Source organism: Amblyomma americanum, chromosome 8, assembly GCF_052857255.1.
Source record: "Amblyomma americanum isolate KBUSLIRL-KWMA chromosome 8, ASM5285725v1, whole genome shotgun sequence".
Taxonomy (NCBI): Eukaryota; Metazoa; Arthropoda; class Arachnida; order Ixodida; family Ixodidae; genus Amblyomma; species Amblyomma americanum.
In genome coordinates this window covers 73,902,613-73,915,188 of record NC_135504.1, presented here as the reverse complement: position 1 = coordinate 73,915,188, position 12,576 = coordinate 73,902,613, and the positions used below count along the sequence as shown (strand labels likewise).

Here is a 12,576-nt window from a genome sequence, read left to right as displayed (position 1 = left end):
CCTTCTGTGCCACCTCTTCAAGCACGGCATTTTCTAAAGGCTCTGGACAACAACAATCACTCGATACAACAACAGCATGTGCCATTCCCTCGAGTAAACAACACCCAAGATGAAAGGCAGGACAGCCCTCAGCGAAGCACTCTCACCTCTCTGCAGTGGCGTTCCCCAAACGGGTGAAGTGGGACAGCAGAGCGGCCAGAAGCATGAGGATGCTGCTCGTTGACGAGGTGAGGTCGTCCAGCTCCAGCAGCGCATCCCAAAGCGTCCGCACCACCCTAGGAACCTGGGAGGGAGGGGAATGCACCACAGAGAATGCACCACATGACCTGTCACGGTCATGTCTCCACTAAGGGTGCAATTCAAACTGCTGCCCCTCCCCACTTACTTGGCGCTCCAATTTCCCCCTCCCCATTTTCTCTGAGGCTTCACACCGCCCACATGTTGACGGCTTCTTGCTCACTCGGTACTGCTCGTGCAGTAAAATTGGTGACCTGTCACTCCTAGCTCTCTGGAATGCTGGCGAGGTGAGCATGCCTTTTACTGACAGCACCCTCTTTCTTACGTTGGGCATTGATGCTCTGTCCATCACACCTTTCTTTCCCATAGAAATGGGAAAGCACAGCTGCCTGGGACATCCAGTTCCTTCGAGAAAGGGCAGTGCTGCAGGGTGCACTGACCTGGTGGGGCAGCGTTCTGACCAGCTCCTCAGTGACAGGAACTAGAGCAGCGGCTGCCACGGCGCTCACATCGTCATTTTGGTCCTGTAGGCCCTGGAACACGGGCTCAAACACCGCCGGGATCAGCACCGACGTCAGGTCCTGCAATAAGGAGGCGGCACTCCACCTCAGGCACATGATTTAGTGCAGTAGCACTACTGGCACATTTTCCCATTTCGAGCGTACGTACGTCCCTGAAGACTGCTTGGCCCACCTGGCATGCCTTCCCCTGGGTGAAGGCCTTTACATCAAAGGCCTTTGTGGTGAAGGCCTTCATGTCAAATGGCCTTAGCACGTAATGACCTCAAGTGACCAACATATCTGCTACTACTGCACGATACTGTGCTTAGCCATGCTAAACTACTTTTTTTTTTCTTATTATTATTAAGGACACACTGAGGAGAACTCGAGGAAACTTTTGTCTGCAGTGGAAAGAGATTCTGTGGCTCTGCCTGGCTAAACTAGAATTTCACCAGAAGCAAAAGACATGTTCATTATTGAGAAAAATTAATTAAATACCTTTCCGGCCATTCAATTCGCACTTGTCAGGTCAAAGCTTTCAGTCAGTGATCACGGAACAACAGTCAATGGTAGTGTAGCCTAGCCACGAAAGTGCATGCGAAAGCCGTCTCAGTGCCACCACAGTTTGGCTGCTGTGGTGGCACCTTATGGCACCTTATGGCACCTTTGAGAAAAATATTTTTAATATTGAAGCTATTGCCATGAAAATTTGTAGATATATATATTTCAGCATGCTGATCTCAAATATGAAATTAGTTTCTATATTTTTTCTTTCAATTGTATATAATTTTTTATGAGAGGAGCTACTTACAAGCTTTTAGAGAAACCTGCTGTACAGGTTCTCATAGCCTGTATGTTACTAGATTCTAGAAGGATCAAGGATTGCAACAAGGGTAATAACATGTTTCTAGCCCTTCTAGTTCAAAAGTTATGGTCATCCATAGTTGCGGTTGAAGAACTGAAATTTTAGTTAAATTTAATTTTAGCAAATTGCAAATTTGTGTTTACACCTAGCTACCATCTGAAACCTTTATTGCAGTCACCACCTATTTAGCTACTAAATGACGCAAAAGTTACCAAAATCTGATGAGCAGAATTACAGATAGGCTTGTCAGTAGACTGCCATGTGACGGAAATAATCAAACTGAGAAAATTGCAAAAACAAAATACAATGCTTTCAATGCTTTATTTATGCACAGTTATGCAAAAAAAGTAGTAACTACCTTCAGAACGCCCCAGGCGAGTAGTGTTCATCAGTTTTTCTTTGATGACATCGCTTTGCGGCAGAGATGAAGCAGGCTGAGGCTGCACGCTTCAGCTCGGAGCCTATAGCCCGGCGAGAGTCCCTCTCCTGTGCCCCCTGGCTGGTTATGTGGTCTGGTTCCACTTGGAGCTCTTGTAGAATGCGTGATGCAGCCTCCTGTGTCCCAGAATTAAACCGCATGACTGCTTCAGCGACAGCCGTTTCAACAGATATCAGCGAAGCATGCTTTGTCTTAGGCATCAAGGACCAAATCACGGAATACAGTGCCTCAATTGCATTCTGTTTTTGTCCTCGCTGGCATCTGCTGTCTTTGTGAGCAAGGCGCTTGTACACAAGTAGCAATGCTTGGCTGACGTAGTCGGGCAGTTTGTAACGGTGTTTCGGTGGCTGCTGTCCCCTTGCAATCGCAGCATTGTGTTTGCACCACGAGTTGGTGCCTTGTGGGCATAGGCCACGGTTTGGGTGCTTGTCGGACGACGTCACATGATAATATGTGGCCATTACTGCCCAATGCATTTGCTCGACATCGCCTGCAGTACATTTTAGTGCCCAACCATAGTAGTTTGGTGACAAGGTCCGCAGTCAGTCAATTTTTACCACTCAAGCTTTCACAATCCTCTGCTTTGTGCTTTTGGAGAAGATTGCGCAAAGCACTGCCCATCCGCTTTTGTATATGATTTGTACAATCTTCTTTTTCAACTGGTATAAAACCATATACCTTTGCTTCCTCTACCGCACGAAAATGCTTGCTATCTCCATCGCAGAGCATTGTGGTATAGTGCAGGCTGTGCCTCTCGAATGATCGCTGGGAGAGCATCAGAGCTGCATCCACTTCCATCTGCCCAGATTTTGAATGGCATACATGCTGTGCCTTCCATGCATTGTGCTGAGCGTCCTCCTCTTTGGGTGCATTTTTGCAGCCAAAACAGTAGTTGCACAGCACTACATAGTCTAACACATAACCTGAAAAAAGCTTTATGACAGAGCCGCACGCCAATGTGGGGCTGGTGCCCTCTCGTCTTCCACGTTCCATCAAAACAGACCGTGATTTTTCCGGGATTACCGAAATTCAGTCTCTGCACAGTTCTTTCACTGAGGAAGCACAATCAGTCAGCACACTTTCAGCAGCTAGCGTTGCGGCAGGCTTCAACTAGGACTTGAGGTGTGCTTGGTGGATCTTGTTGTGAAGACCCCTGTGGGAGATTCCCATGGTTGAAAAGAAGTCATTCAGTGCTGTTTGGCCGTTCTCTGTAGTTAGTGCAGCCCAGGCAGCAAGAATGTTTACCTGGAAGGGATTGCACTTTGAGCTTCCAGGCAGACGCTGGGAACTCTACTCGCGCACGATATCGCCCCAAACTGAACACTCCAAGCACAACTGTACAGCAACACCGTATTCGTGAGTGTTTTCTGGAAGGACACGTCGCCACTGCACTGGCAGCACACGAGCTGGTTGACTGCTGACAGATCAACAATCATGTACGTTGCCGCTGCCGTCGCCACTAGGCCCATGTCGCCTCTCTCTGCACGAAGAGTCTGCAGCTTGCACTCAGTCACAGATATAGATGACAGCTCTGAAATTTGGGCGTCAGCTCATTCTTGAAGTCGCTCGAAGTCTTCGGGGCTCATAAACGTCGTGTCGACGCACATTCATTGCTGGCGGCCACCCGTGTCATCAGAATCGGCTGCGGAGACGCCCGTCGCGACACTTTCAACTGTCTCGCTTCGATCATCTGCTTCGAGAGCACCCGGATGACCTTCCACTGCATCCTTTTGCTTGTTAAAAGGCTTTTTACGCCTTTTACCGAACTTGTGCGCACCGCGAAACTTTTGGTACGGTGGAGACATAGTTTGCTTCCGAAATCAGGCTGAGACTTTTTCAAAAAGGCGTCACGTCCGTCGGCAGCGTGGACCCTAACAAAATGGCGCGGGCCAATGAGCTGCGCCAGTTTTGACACGTGACGGGCAATGACCAATGGCACAGCAAGATTCCGTCTTTCCTTTCTTTCTTTTTCATGGCTAACAAAGGGACGCTGCGTGTCCACCTCCGATGGGAAGAACGCCCTTTCAAACGAGACCAAGATAGCGGCTTTCCGGCGCATCATTTGAAAATGGTGCACGGCGCAAAATGACCATTTTTGAGGTACTTTTGCGAGATTTTCGGTCAGAATACTCCCGTTATTTGGCTTTTTCTTAAAAACTATGGGTTTCTCCGCTTTGAAACTTCACCCACATATAGAGAATGACCTCACGGTCACGAATAATCCAAAATTGAAAAACTGATTTGTTTGCAATTTTTCGGCCTCAAAGATCCGTGTCCCCCCTTAATGCCTACTAATCCACCTTAACTCATTTTCTGGGGTACTTCGAAAATTTGCGGGGCCCTTCTGAATATTCGAGGGGTGGGCCATGCTTCCAAATGCTGCTACATTTCCTTCTTTGAAATGCAGTTAAGCAGGCCCCAAGTCTTTTATAAGCCTTACGCTGTGGTGTAACCGAGGAGGTCGTCCCCCTCCATCTCTGTCGACCCACCTTGCGGACAGCCAGCAGGTACTTGATGCCGAGTAGGCCCCCGTGTCGGGCCTCCCACTCGGGGCGTTGCAGTAGCTGCAGCAGCACTCGCAGCACACCCCAGACCCCGCCGCCATTGGGCCCCTTGCTGTCGCTGCCCATCAGGTGCAAGATGTGGCCCAGGGTCTGGGCACATGTCTCCCGCACAGGCGCCACCACCTGTGATGTGCCAGCACAGCGGCATCAACTGGTATTCCAGTACCAGACAGGCCCAGAGAAGCTCCTCACCTGATCGGAGACAAAGTCTCCAAACTTGTCTAGAGCAAGGACACACAGGAGCCGCAGGGACAGGTCCTCCAGGAAAAGCTGGTTGGATGCTTCCATCTGTGGCAAAGGGCAGATACGAGCTCACCACCCGCCCCCAACAATAATATACCTGCTAGGTTCACGGAGAAGGCATTAGGGAAGTCCTACCAGGAGGGGGATTACCATGGATTGCACTGTACTGGTCTCGCCAGAGTGCAAGCCCCGTGATGGGCCCAAATGCCGTCGCAAAGAGAGGCACAACAAGGAAACCACACTGCTAAATGCATCTAGTGGCGTGGTGGTGTGGTTTCGTTTGCCCCAATGTGCAGATCAGGCTGTCTACTGATTGTTGCAACACTAAACACACACTGTAAAATGCTTCCCTTAGATAAACCACCCACTAATGCGCACTAAAACAGAGATGGCATACAACAGTCTTTCTGCTTCAATACTACACTTGAATGATGTGCTTGCCTGATTTGATTAGTATTAATTATAAATCTGTGCCGTATGCAGCATCAGTCACACAAAACAAGCGGGTTTCGCATAAGCGACACTGGTGGCACCACAAGGCACCTGTCCGAGGCACAATTTTTTTACCATTGAACCTGCGATAAACGAGGGGGGGGGGGGGGGAGGGGGGGGGGGGGGGGTGTTCTCTTGAAGGTGTTCTCTCGACTGCCTAACAATACTGAGCAAAAGCAGTCGAGAAACCATCTCCAAATACCGTATTTACACGATTGTAAGTCGACCTATTTCTCAAAATTTGAAAATCCGAAGTGTGGGTGGGGGGGGTCGACTTACAATCGAAACGAAAACATCACACTATAAGTAATGGCGAGACAAAAGAGATATCAGGCATGCTACAGCATGGTTGCATTGTTGCTGCGTGGCTCTGTCGCATCGCTCTTGGTGCTGGCCTTGAGTAGCTGCTATGTCAACGCGCTGAACTAACGTACCCTTCCCACGCGCACACGGGCGGGCGGCAGCGGCGGCGGCCGATGGCGGCTATCACTAAGCAGCAAACTGGCACCCCACATGTGGCTGCTGACTGCGGTTCTTGATAAGTGGCAGCGGCCTGATAACGCAATCGCGTTCCACGGGAACCTCACGCGTCCAAAAAGTTTTTTTTCACTTTCAAATGTGCACTCGGCACTCAATGGAGCGTTAATAGTTTATGGAAGGGCCGCTGTTCCAATCGAGGTGGCACCACCACTCGGAACGGCAGCAGTGCCGGTGATTGTTGAAAGCTAGTTGATGGAAGGGGCCGCTGTTCCAATCGAGGTGGCACCACCACTCGGAACGGCAGCAGTGCCGGTGATTGTTGAAAGCCGACGGAAGAGCCGACGCCATTCACGCGTAGTTTCTCTGCGGCTCCGAAGCATTTGACCACTGCCGGTTGTGTTTCACAAGTTTTTAATGTAGTGCTTCGTCAGTCATCATTTGTGCTCCAATTCCGGCAAGCAACTGGCGCACTTTCACAGCTACATTCACGACGGCTGCGATTTTTTACACCGAAGAAACGAACAGCCGCGCGCCGGGTCGCAAGTTCGACGTTCCCAACGGGTGATGCAGGTGTGGCAGCTGCAGCGAGGAATATTTTCACCGGCTTGCGAAGTGCGTGATTTCGCTGGATGACGACATTAGAACGACGTGCTGCGAGACCGCAGCAGCGATCACAACGGCAGCGCCAGTGAGGACGATGGCGCTAGTGTGGACGAGTAGTCCAGTGACTAATACATTTTCGTTTTGGAATGTGCCCACGGGCAAGTCCGCGCGCGGCAGCCGATAGCGGCTGGCGATAAACGGCGGCCGCTGGATAATGCTATCACATTCAACTATTCAAGGCCAAGCTCAAACAACCTCAGAAGTTTTTTTTATTTTTCGGAAATGTGATTTGAGGGGGTCGACTTACAATCGTGTAAATACGGTAAACTGCTTATTCCCCACCCCCCCACTGTCGTATGCCATCTCTGCATCAAACATTAGCCCAAATAAGTGAGCGGTTAAACAGAACGAAGCACTTTACGAGCACATCTGGCATTGCAGCAGCCGGTAGGAGGATGTGACAAGTGCCAGGGGGTGTTGCTTGGAAACACCGCGACATTCCACACGCACTCAGAAGGCAGTTAATGCTGAGATGAACAGGATCACCTGCGCGGTGGGAGTGTTGTCTGACCGGCCACCCCCATGACCATGCAGCCGCACCACCTCGCGGAGAGCCGTGGCTGCGCCGTGCCGCACCTCCCAGGCGGCGCTGAACAGGTCTTGGCAGAGGGCCTCCACAAATGCCTCCAGGGGCCACTCGCCCGAACACTGCTGCAGGGGGGAGAAGATACACGTCAGCCGCTCCTATTCGTCTGCAATGAGCTCTGTCTGGTGGCAATTGCCACAGCCACATCACTGCAAATCAAAAGCATCCCTCTGCAGGCAGTTACTAATTCTGCTGGGGCTGGCGATGCCGTTCCACTGCTGGAACCACATCGAATAGCACTGGACTGCAAAAAGCATCGAACTGCACTGAACCACATCAAAATGTGAATGTTGTTCGCGATACACTCGAACCCCGCTACAACGAACGTCGCTTCAACGAAATACAGTAGCCGACGGGTTATTCGGACTACAATAATTCGGACTTGTAGGATATTTCGGACTTCAATGAGGCACCGTCAGTCACCCCATAGAAGCGCATACATATTTGCGATGGATATTTCGGAACGTCTAAAAGTTCAATTTTTCGGACTAATTTCAGTCGCCTGCCAGCCAAAATCAGCAATCTTATCGGCTGTTCGCCGACGCAAAAGGTGCCATTGGATTGAGGTGGATTTACTCTGCAGTTGAATTGGCTTGACATACTTTCGGTACCTCATTTTTGCCAGTAGAAGTCCCTGCGATCTCTGCCACTTCGAGGTGGCAGTCGGATTGTCATCGCGGTCAATTTGCTTTCGTCGCCAACGTTGTTGCGGGCGGTTATCGCTTGTCTCATACGCTGAAAATTGGTAAATTGGTTTTTGGGGAAAGGAAACGGCGTAGTATCTGTCTTGCCATCTCCCTGAACCGGGCGCGTAAGGGAAGGGATAAAAGAGGGAGTGAAAGAAAAAAGGAAGAGGTGCTGTAGTGCTCCGTAATAATTTCATCTTTAACGTGCACTGATAGTTTATGGTTTATGGGGGTTTAACGTCCCAAAGCGACTTAGGCTATGAGAGACGCCGTAGTGAAGGGCTCCGGAAATTTCGACCACCTGGTGTTCTTTAATGTGCACTGAAATCGCACAGTACACGGGCCTGTAGAATTTAACGTCCATCAAGATTAGACCGCTGCGGTCCGGATCGAACTCGCGTCTTTCGGGCCAGCAGCCGAGCGCCATAACCACTCAGCCACCGCAGCAGCTCCTTAACGTGCACTGACATGTCGCACAGCACACGGACGCCTTTGCGTTTCGCCACCATCGAAACGCGGCCACCGCGGTCGGGTTTGAACCCGGGTACTCCGGATCAGTAGCCGAGCGCCCTAACCACTAAGCCACCACGGCGGGTAAAGTCCACCATTCGCCGTTTCATCACTTCGGTTTCATCCCTTCGGTTTCATCACTTGGACCGAGTGGCGCTCTGTCTTCACGAAGTTACATCCGTTCACTATTTTGTGATTGCGTCCGGCGATTCCACCACTTTGAGTGAATAATGCCTTGTCTTTGTGTGTGTTTGACGAGCAGTGCGGTGCACACTCGGGTTGTGGACAGCATAGACCCGACGGTGCCGCCAGGTTCGTCAAAGAAGCGTGGCAAGTATTCCACCATTCGCCGTTTCATCACTTCGGTTTCATCACTTCGGTTTCATCACTTGGACCGAGTGGCGCTCTGTCTTCACGAAGTTACATCCGTTCACTATTTTGTGATTGCGTCCGGCGATTCCACCACTTTGAGTGAATAATGCCTTGTCTTTGTGTGTGTTTGACGAGCAGTGCGGTGCACACTCGGGTTGTGGACAGCATGGACCCGCCGGTGCCGCCAGGTTCGTCAAAGAAGCGTGGCAAGTATTCAGCTAAACGCAGTGAACTTGCTGTCTAATGTGTACAGTGAAAGCCCAACTTTGGCGCAAATACAGGCGCAAATCGTCACCAGCAAGAGAAATTTTCCGCAAGGTAAAAATCGGCTACTTTTTTCAGCTGATTTCATCTCAATAAAATGATTTTTCTGTAGTTCACAGATTTTTCGGACTGTTCGATTATTCAGACCATTTTTTGGGTCCCTTCGAGTCTAAATAATCGGTCGGTGACTGTATTTCCAATTCCCCGTCAGCTCGCCCTAGAAAGTAACGGAACAAATTTCTCATCACAACAAAACATTTTTGGGGTGCATTTCCGCTTCAACGAATCTTTTGCCATGCGAAGCTGGGTTTAAAAATCTATCTTGCAATAAAATAAGAATATCAGCGCTCATCTGTGTAGCTCCGTAGGTCCACGCTGCTTTGTTTCACTAAACTTTTGCTGGAACCAATTGATTCCCTCATTCAAACACACACGAAGACCGCCATTGCTTTGTGGTGATGACAATCAGGCTGGCTGCCTTGCGACAAGGCGCGGGTGCCAAGCTCCTGTTTTCTTCCAAGCCACAGCCGCAACCAATCCGTCGGCAAAGGACTCGGCAGCCTGCCAACAGCAGCAGCGTGTTTGCCCTAGTTTTTTTCAGTCGTGTTTGTGCGCTGCAATCGACACGAGCATGGCGACTGTCTAGGAAGCAGAAGTTCCTTTCTCTTGAAGAGAAGGCACGAATTATCAGCACGGTATCCAGCGGCAGGAAAAATGGAGATGTTGCAGCAGACTTCGGCATCACACAGAGCACGCCGTCAACGATCCGGATGACGTTTAGAGACTATGTTGTTCAACCTGACAGTGTTTTTGGGCTGTTTTCGCCTCAATGCAAATTTCCGCTTCAACGAAATTTTTCGCGCACGCCGTGAACTTCGATGTAGCGGGGTTCGACTGTATGTCTGAGATGTGGAGCATTCGATGTCATTCACCTGCAAGGCAAAACGCTGCATTTCCACTACACATTAGCTGAAACCGCTACAGTAATCAGGCTGCATTGGTCTAACTGCTTCACGGAATCTGCAGAATGAACATGAATTGGCTACAGCACCTTAGGTATGGTGACAAGTGCCAAAAAAAAAAGAATTCAGAAGGCACTTGAGAGTGCTTACACGCTGTGAAGGCGAAAACACATTGAGTAAAGCTGAAATTTGGGCGAGTTGATAAGCATTCATGGTGGGTGAACAGTGCAACAAAGGCGGGACAAAGGCAAGACAAGCACTGACTAGCAACTGAGTTTATTGAAGAACGAAAAGTGGTAAAATCATGGAAGCATATCACATTCTGTCACATATATTAAGGAGCCTAAATTAAATTTTAAAGGAAAAGGGTGTGAAGAAGACGACGCAAATTAACCAAAGAATAAAGAAGAGGAAGAAGAAGCATTCGTTGAGGTGGAGAGAGATGATTGGTGGAGAAGAATTCGGTGAGGTGGACAGAGATGATTGGTGGAGAAGAGAAGAAGACGACGACAAGGCTTACGTGGACTAACACCGAGGCTATAAAAGGGCGAGTGAGAGCGAGGCACTGGGGGAACAGCAGAGAAGCGGAGGCTCCGGCGGGTCAGGGACACATCGGCTGGAAGAGAGCGACGCCAGCTACTGCTCCGGTGAGCTCGCATGCTACGGCAACGCATCGTGGACTTCCTGCCGTGCCTGAGCCCGTTCCGGGGAGTCAACAGAGGACGCTACCACCTGCTACGGCCAGGGGTGTCTCCAGCGCTCTTGCCACCCATCCGGGTGGTGCTCCCAACGCCAACAACTCCGGCATCACCTCCACGGGCGCTTGGACCTGGAGCTTGTACGACGCAGCCAGCGACGCCGCCAGCGACGCCAGCCCAAGCACGTCGAACGCAGCCAGCGACGTCGCCTACTGGATCCATACAACGCCGCAGCTACACCGAACCAACCGTGAGCACGAACGCCGACCGCTAATAGTAGAACACTAGTAGTAGACGCTGGTAGTAGACCCGGGTCGTGTGCATTTATAGTCTTTGTGCTTTGTGTTAGTTTTGTTAGTTTTGTGTTCTAGTGTGTGTGCCACGTAGGGTGTATTAAATGTGCGTTTGTGTGGGTACACCCGTCGCCTAGTACATTCTTTCGGTCCGAGTGTTCTCCGGGGAGATCCGTGACAAAGATAAGTGGTGAGCCTGTGCCAGGATACATTTCCTTTTTCTTTTTTGCTTTGTCTCGGATTTTTCCGATCTCTCGACGGCAGAAAGTATGGATTTGGCAAAAACGTTAGAGCTGGCGCTCAAGCTGGGGTTAAGCAAAGAATAGGCGTTGCGTCTATATGACGACGAGGGAAAGAGGCAGAGAGAGGAGGCAGATAGGCAGAGAGAGGAAAGGGCGCAAGCACGCGCAGACGCTCGTGAAGCAGAAGAACGGGAGGCGAAAAGGGCTCGCGAGGCAGAAGAGCGAGAAGCTAGAAGAGCCCACGAGGCAGAAGAACAGGAGAAAAGAAGGATAGAACGGGAGAAGGAGTTTATTTTGTGGAAACAGGCGCATGTCGAGGGAGGATATGAGGAGATCACGGATAACGATCAGCGTTCCTTAGCGGGTACAGAATCTCCTAAACCGGCCAGAGTTTGCCCAAGGAAGCTGATGGCTCCTTTTGATGACAAGAGAGATGATTTGGATGCATATCTGCAACGATTCGAGCGGATAGCTTTGGGGCAAGGCTGGGAGCGCAGTGAATGGGCCACGGCATTAAGCATGTGTTTAGTCGGAGAGGCGCTGAATGTGTTTGGAAGGATGCCTGCTGCTGATTCCATGGACTACGAGAAAGTAAAAAAAGCACTCCTCCAAAGATTCAGGCTTACGGCAGAGGGTTTTCGTGAGAGATTTCGCACCGCGAAACCTGAGGATTCGGAAACCGCGAAGCAGTTTTCCTGCAGGCTGACAAACTATTTTTGATAGGTGGCTTGATATGTCAAACACAGAAAAGAGTTTTGAAGGGGTGCGTGACAAGCTGGTCACAGAGCAATTTTTAGCTTGCTGCAGCTCAATGCTAGCGCTATTCCTGAAAGTTGTGTTCATTAGAAGAGTTCGCCGACACTGCAGACCAATTCCTCGAGGCTCAAGGGCTAAGAAATTTGAGTAAGGCAAAGGAGGAAACCCAAAAGGTCCTAGAGACAGATGCGGCAAAACCAAGAGCTTATGGCAGTGCGTCTAAGGCGCCAGTAAGGTGTTTTCTCTGCGGCAAGGTGGGACACCGTGCAGCTGACTGTCGGACTAGTAGTGCTGCCCAAAAAACACAGGTTGTGTGTCAAGGTTGTAAGAGGAGGGGTCATACTCTGGATGAGTGCCGATACAGAACGCAGGACCGAGCTGCATGCGTTGTCGACTCTAGGGTAGAACTTGTCACGTCACCCGAAGTTCCACAGCTGAAAGGAGAGCAAACGCCGCTGGAAAATGAGGCAGTGAGTGGAACACCCAAGTCGAAAGCAGCAATGCCAGTGGTGGTTGGGCAAATAGGGGACCGGCCTATATTGGTGCTTAGAGACAGCGGAGCCAACACAGTCTGGGTTCGTAGAAGCCTGGTGAAGGACGAGGATCTTACAGGGGAAGCGTCGGTCGTCACTCTTGTAGACAGCACAGTAAGGTACCTTCCTGAAGCCAGGATTCTAGTGTCCACGCCATATTACACTGGGAAGGTAGTGGCAAAATGCGTAGA

General features: G+C 50.3%; 1 protein-coding gene across 2 annotated transcripts in view; it reads right to left on the bottom strand.

Annotated features, from left to right (window-relative positions):
- The window catches only part of Hel89B (histone acetyltransferase 1), a 211,609-nt gene that overhangs the window by 135,249 nt on the left and 63,784 nt on the right, over positions 1-12,576 (bottom strand). For both annotated transcript variants that reach the window (XM_077635155.1, XM_077635154.1), the window contains exons 7-11: positions 6,970-7,134; positions 4,798-4,893; positions 4,531-4,728; positions 678-818; positions 147-283 (exon numbers count right to left, since the gene is read on the bottom strand). In XM_077635155.1, the coding sequence (XP_077491281.1) occupies positions 147-283; positions 678-818; positions 4,531-4,728; positions 4,798-4,893; positions 6,970-7,134 (737 nt within the window). The remainder of the gene's footprint in view (positions 1-146; positions 284-677; positions 819-4,530; positions 4,729-4,797; positions 4,894-6,969; positions 7,135-12,576) is intronic.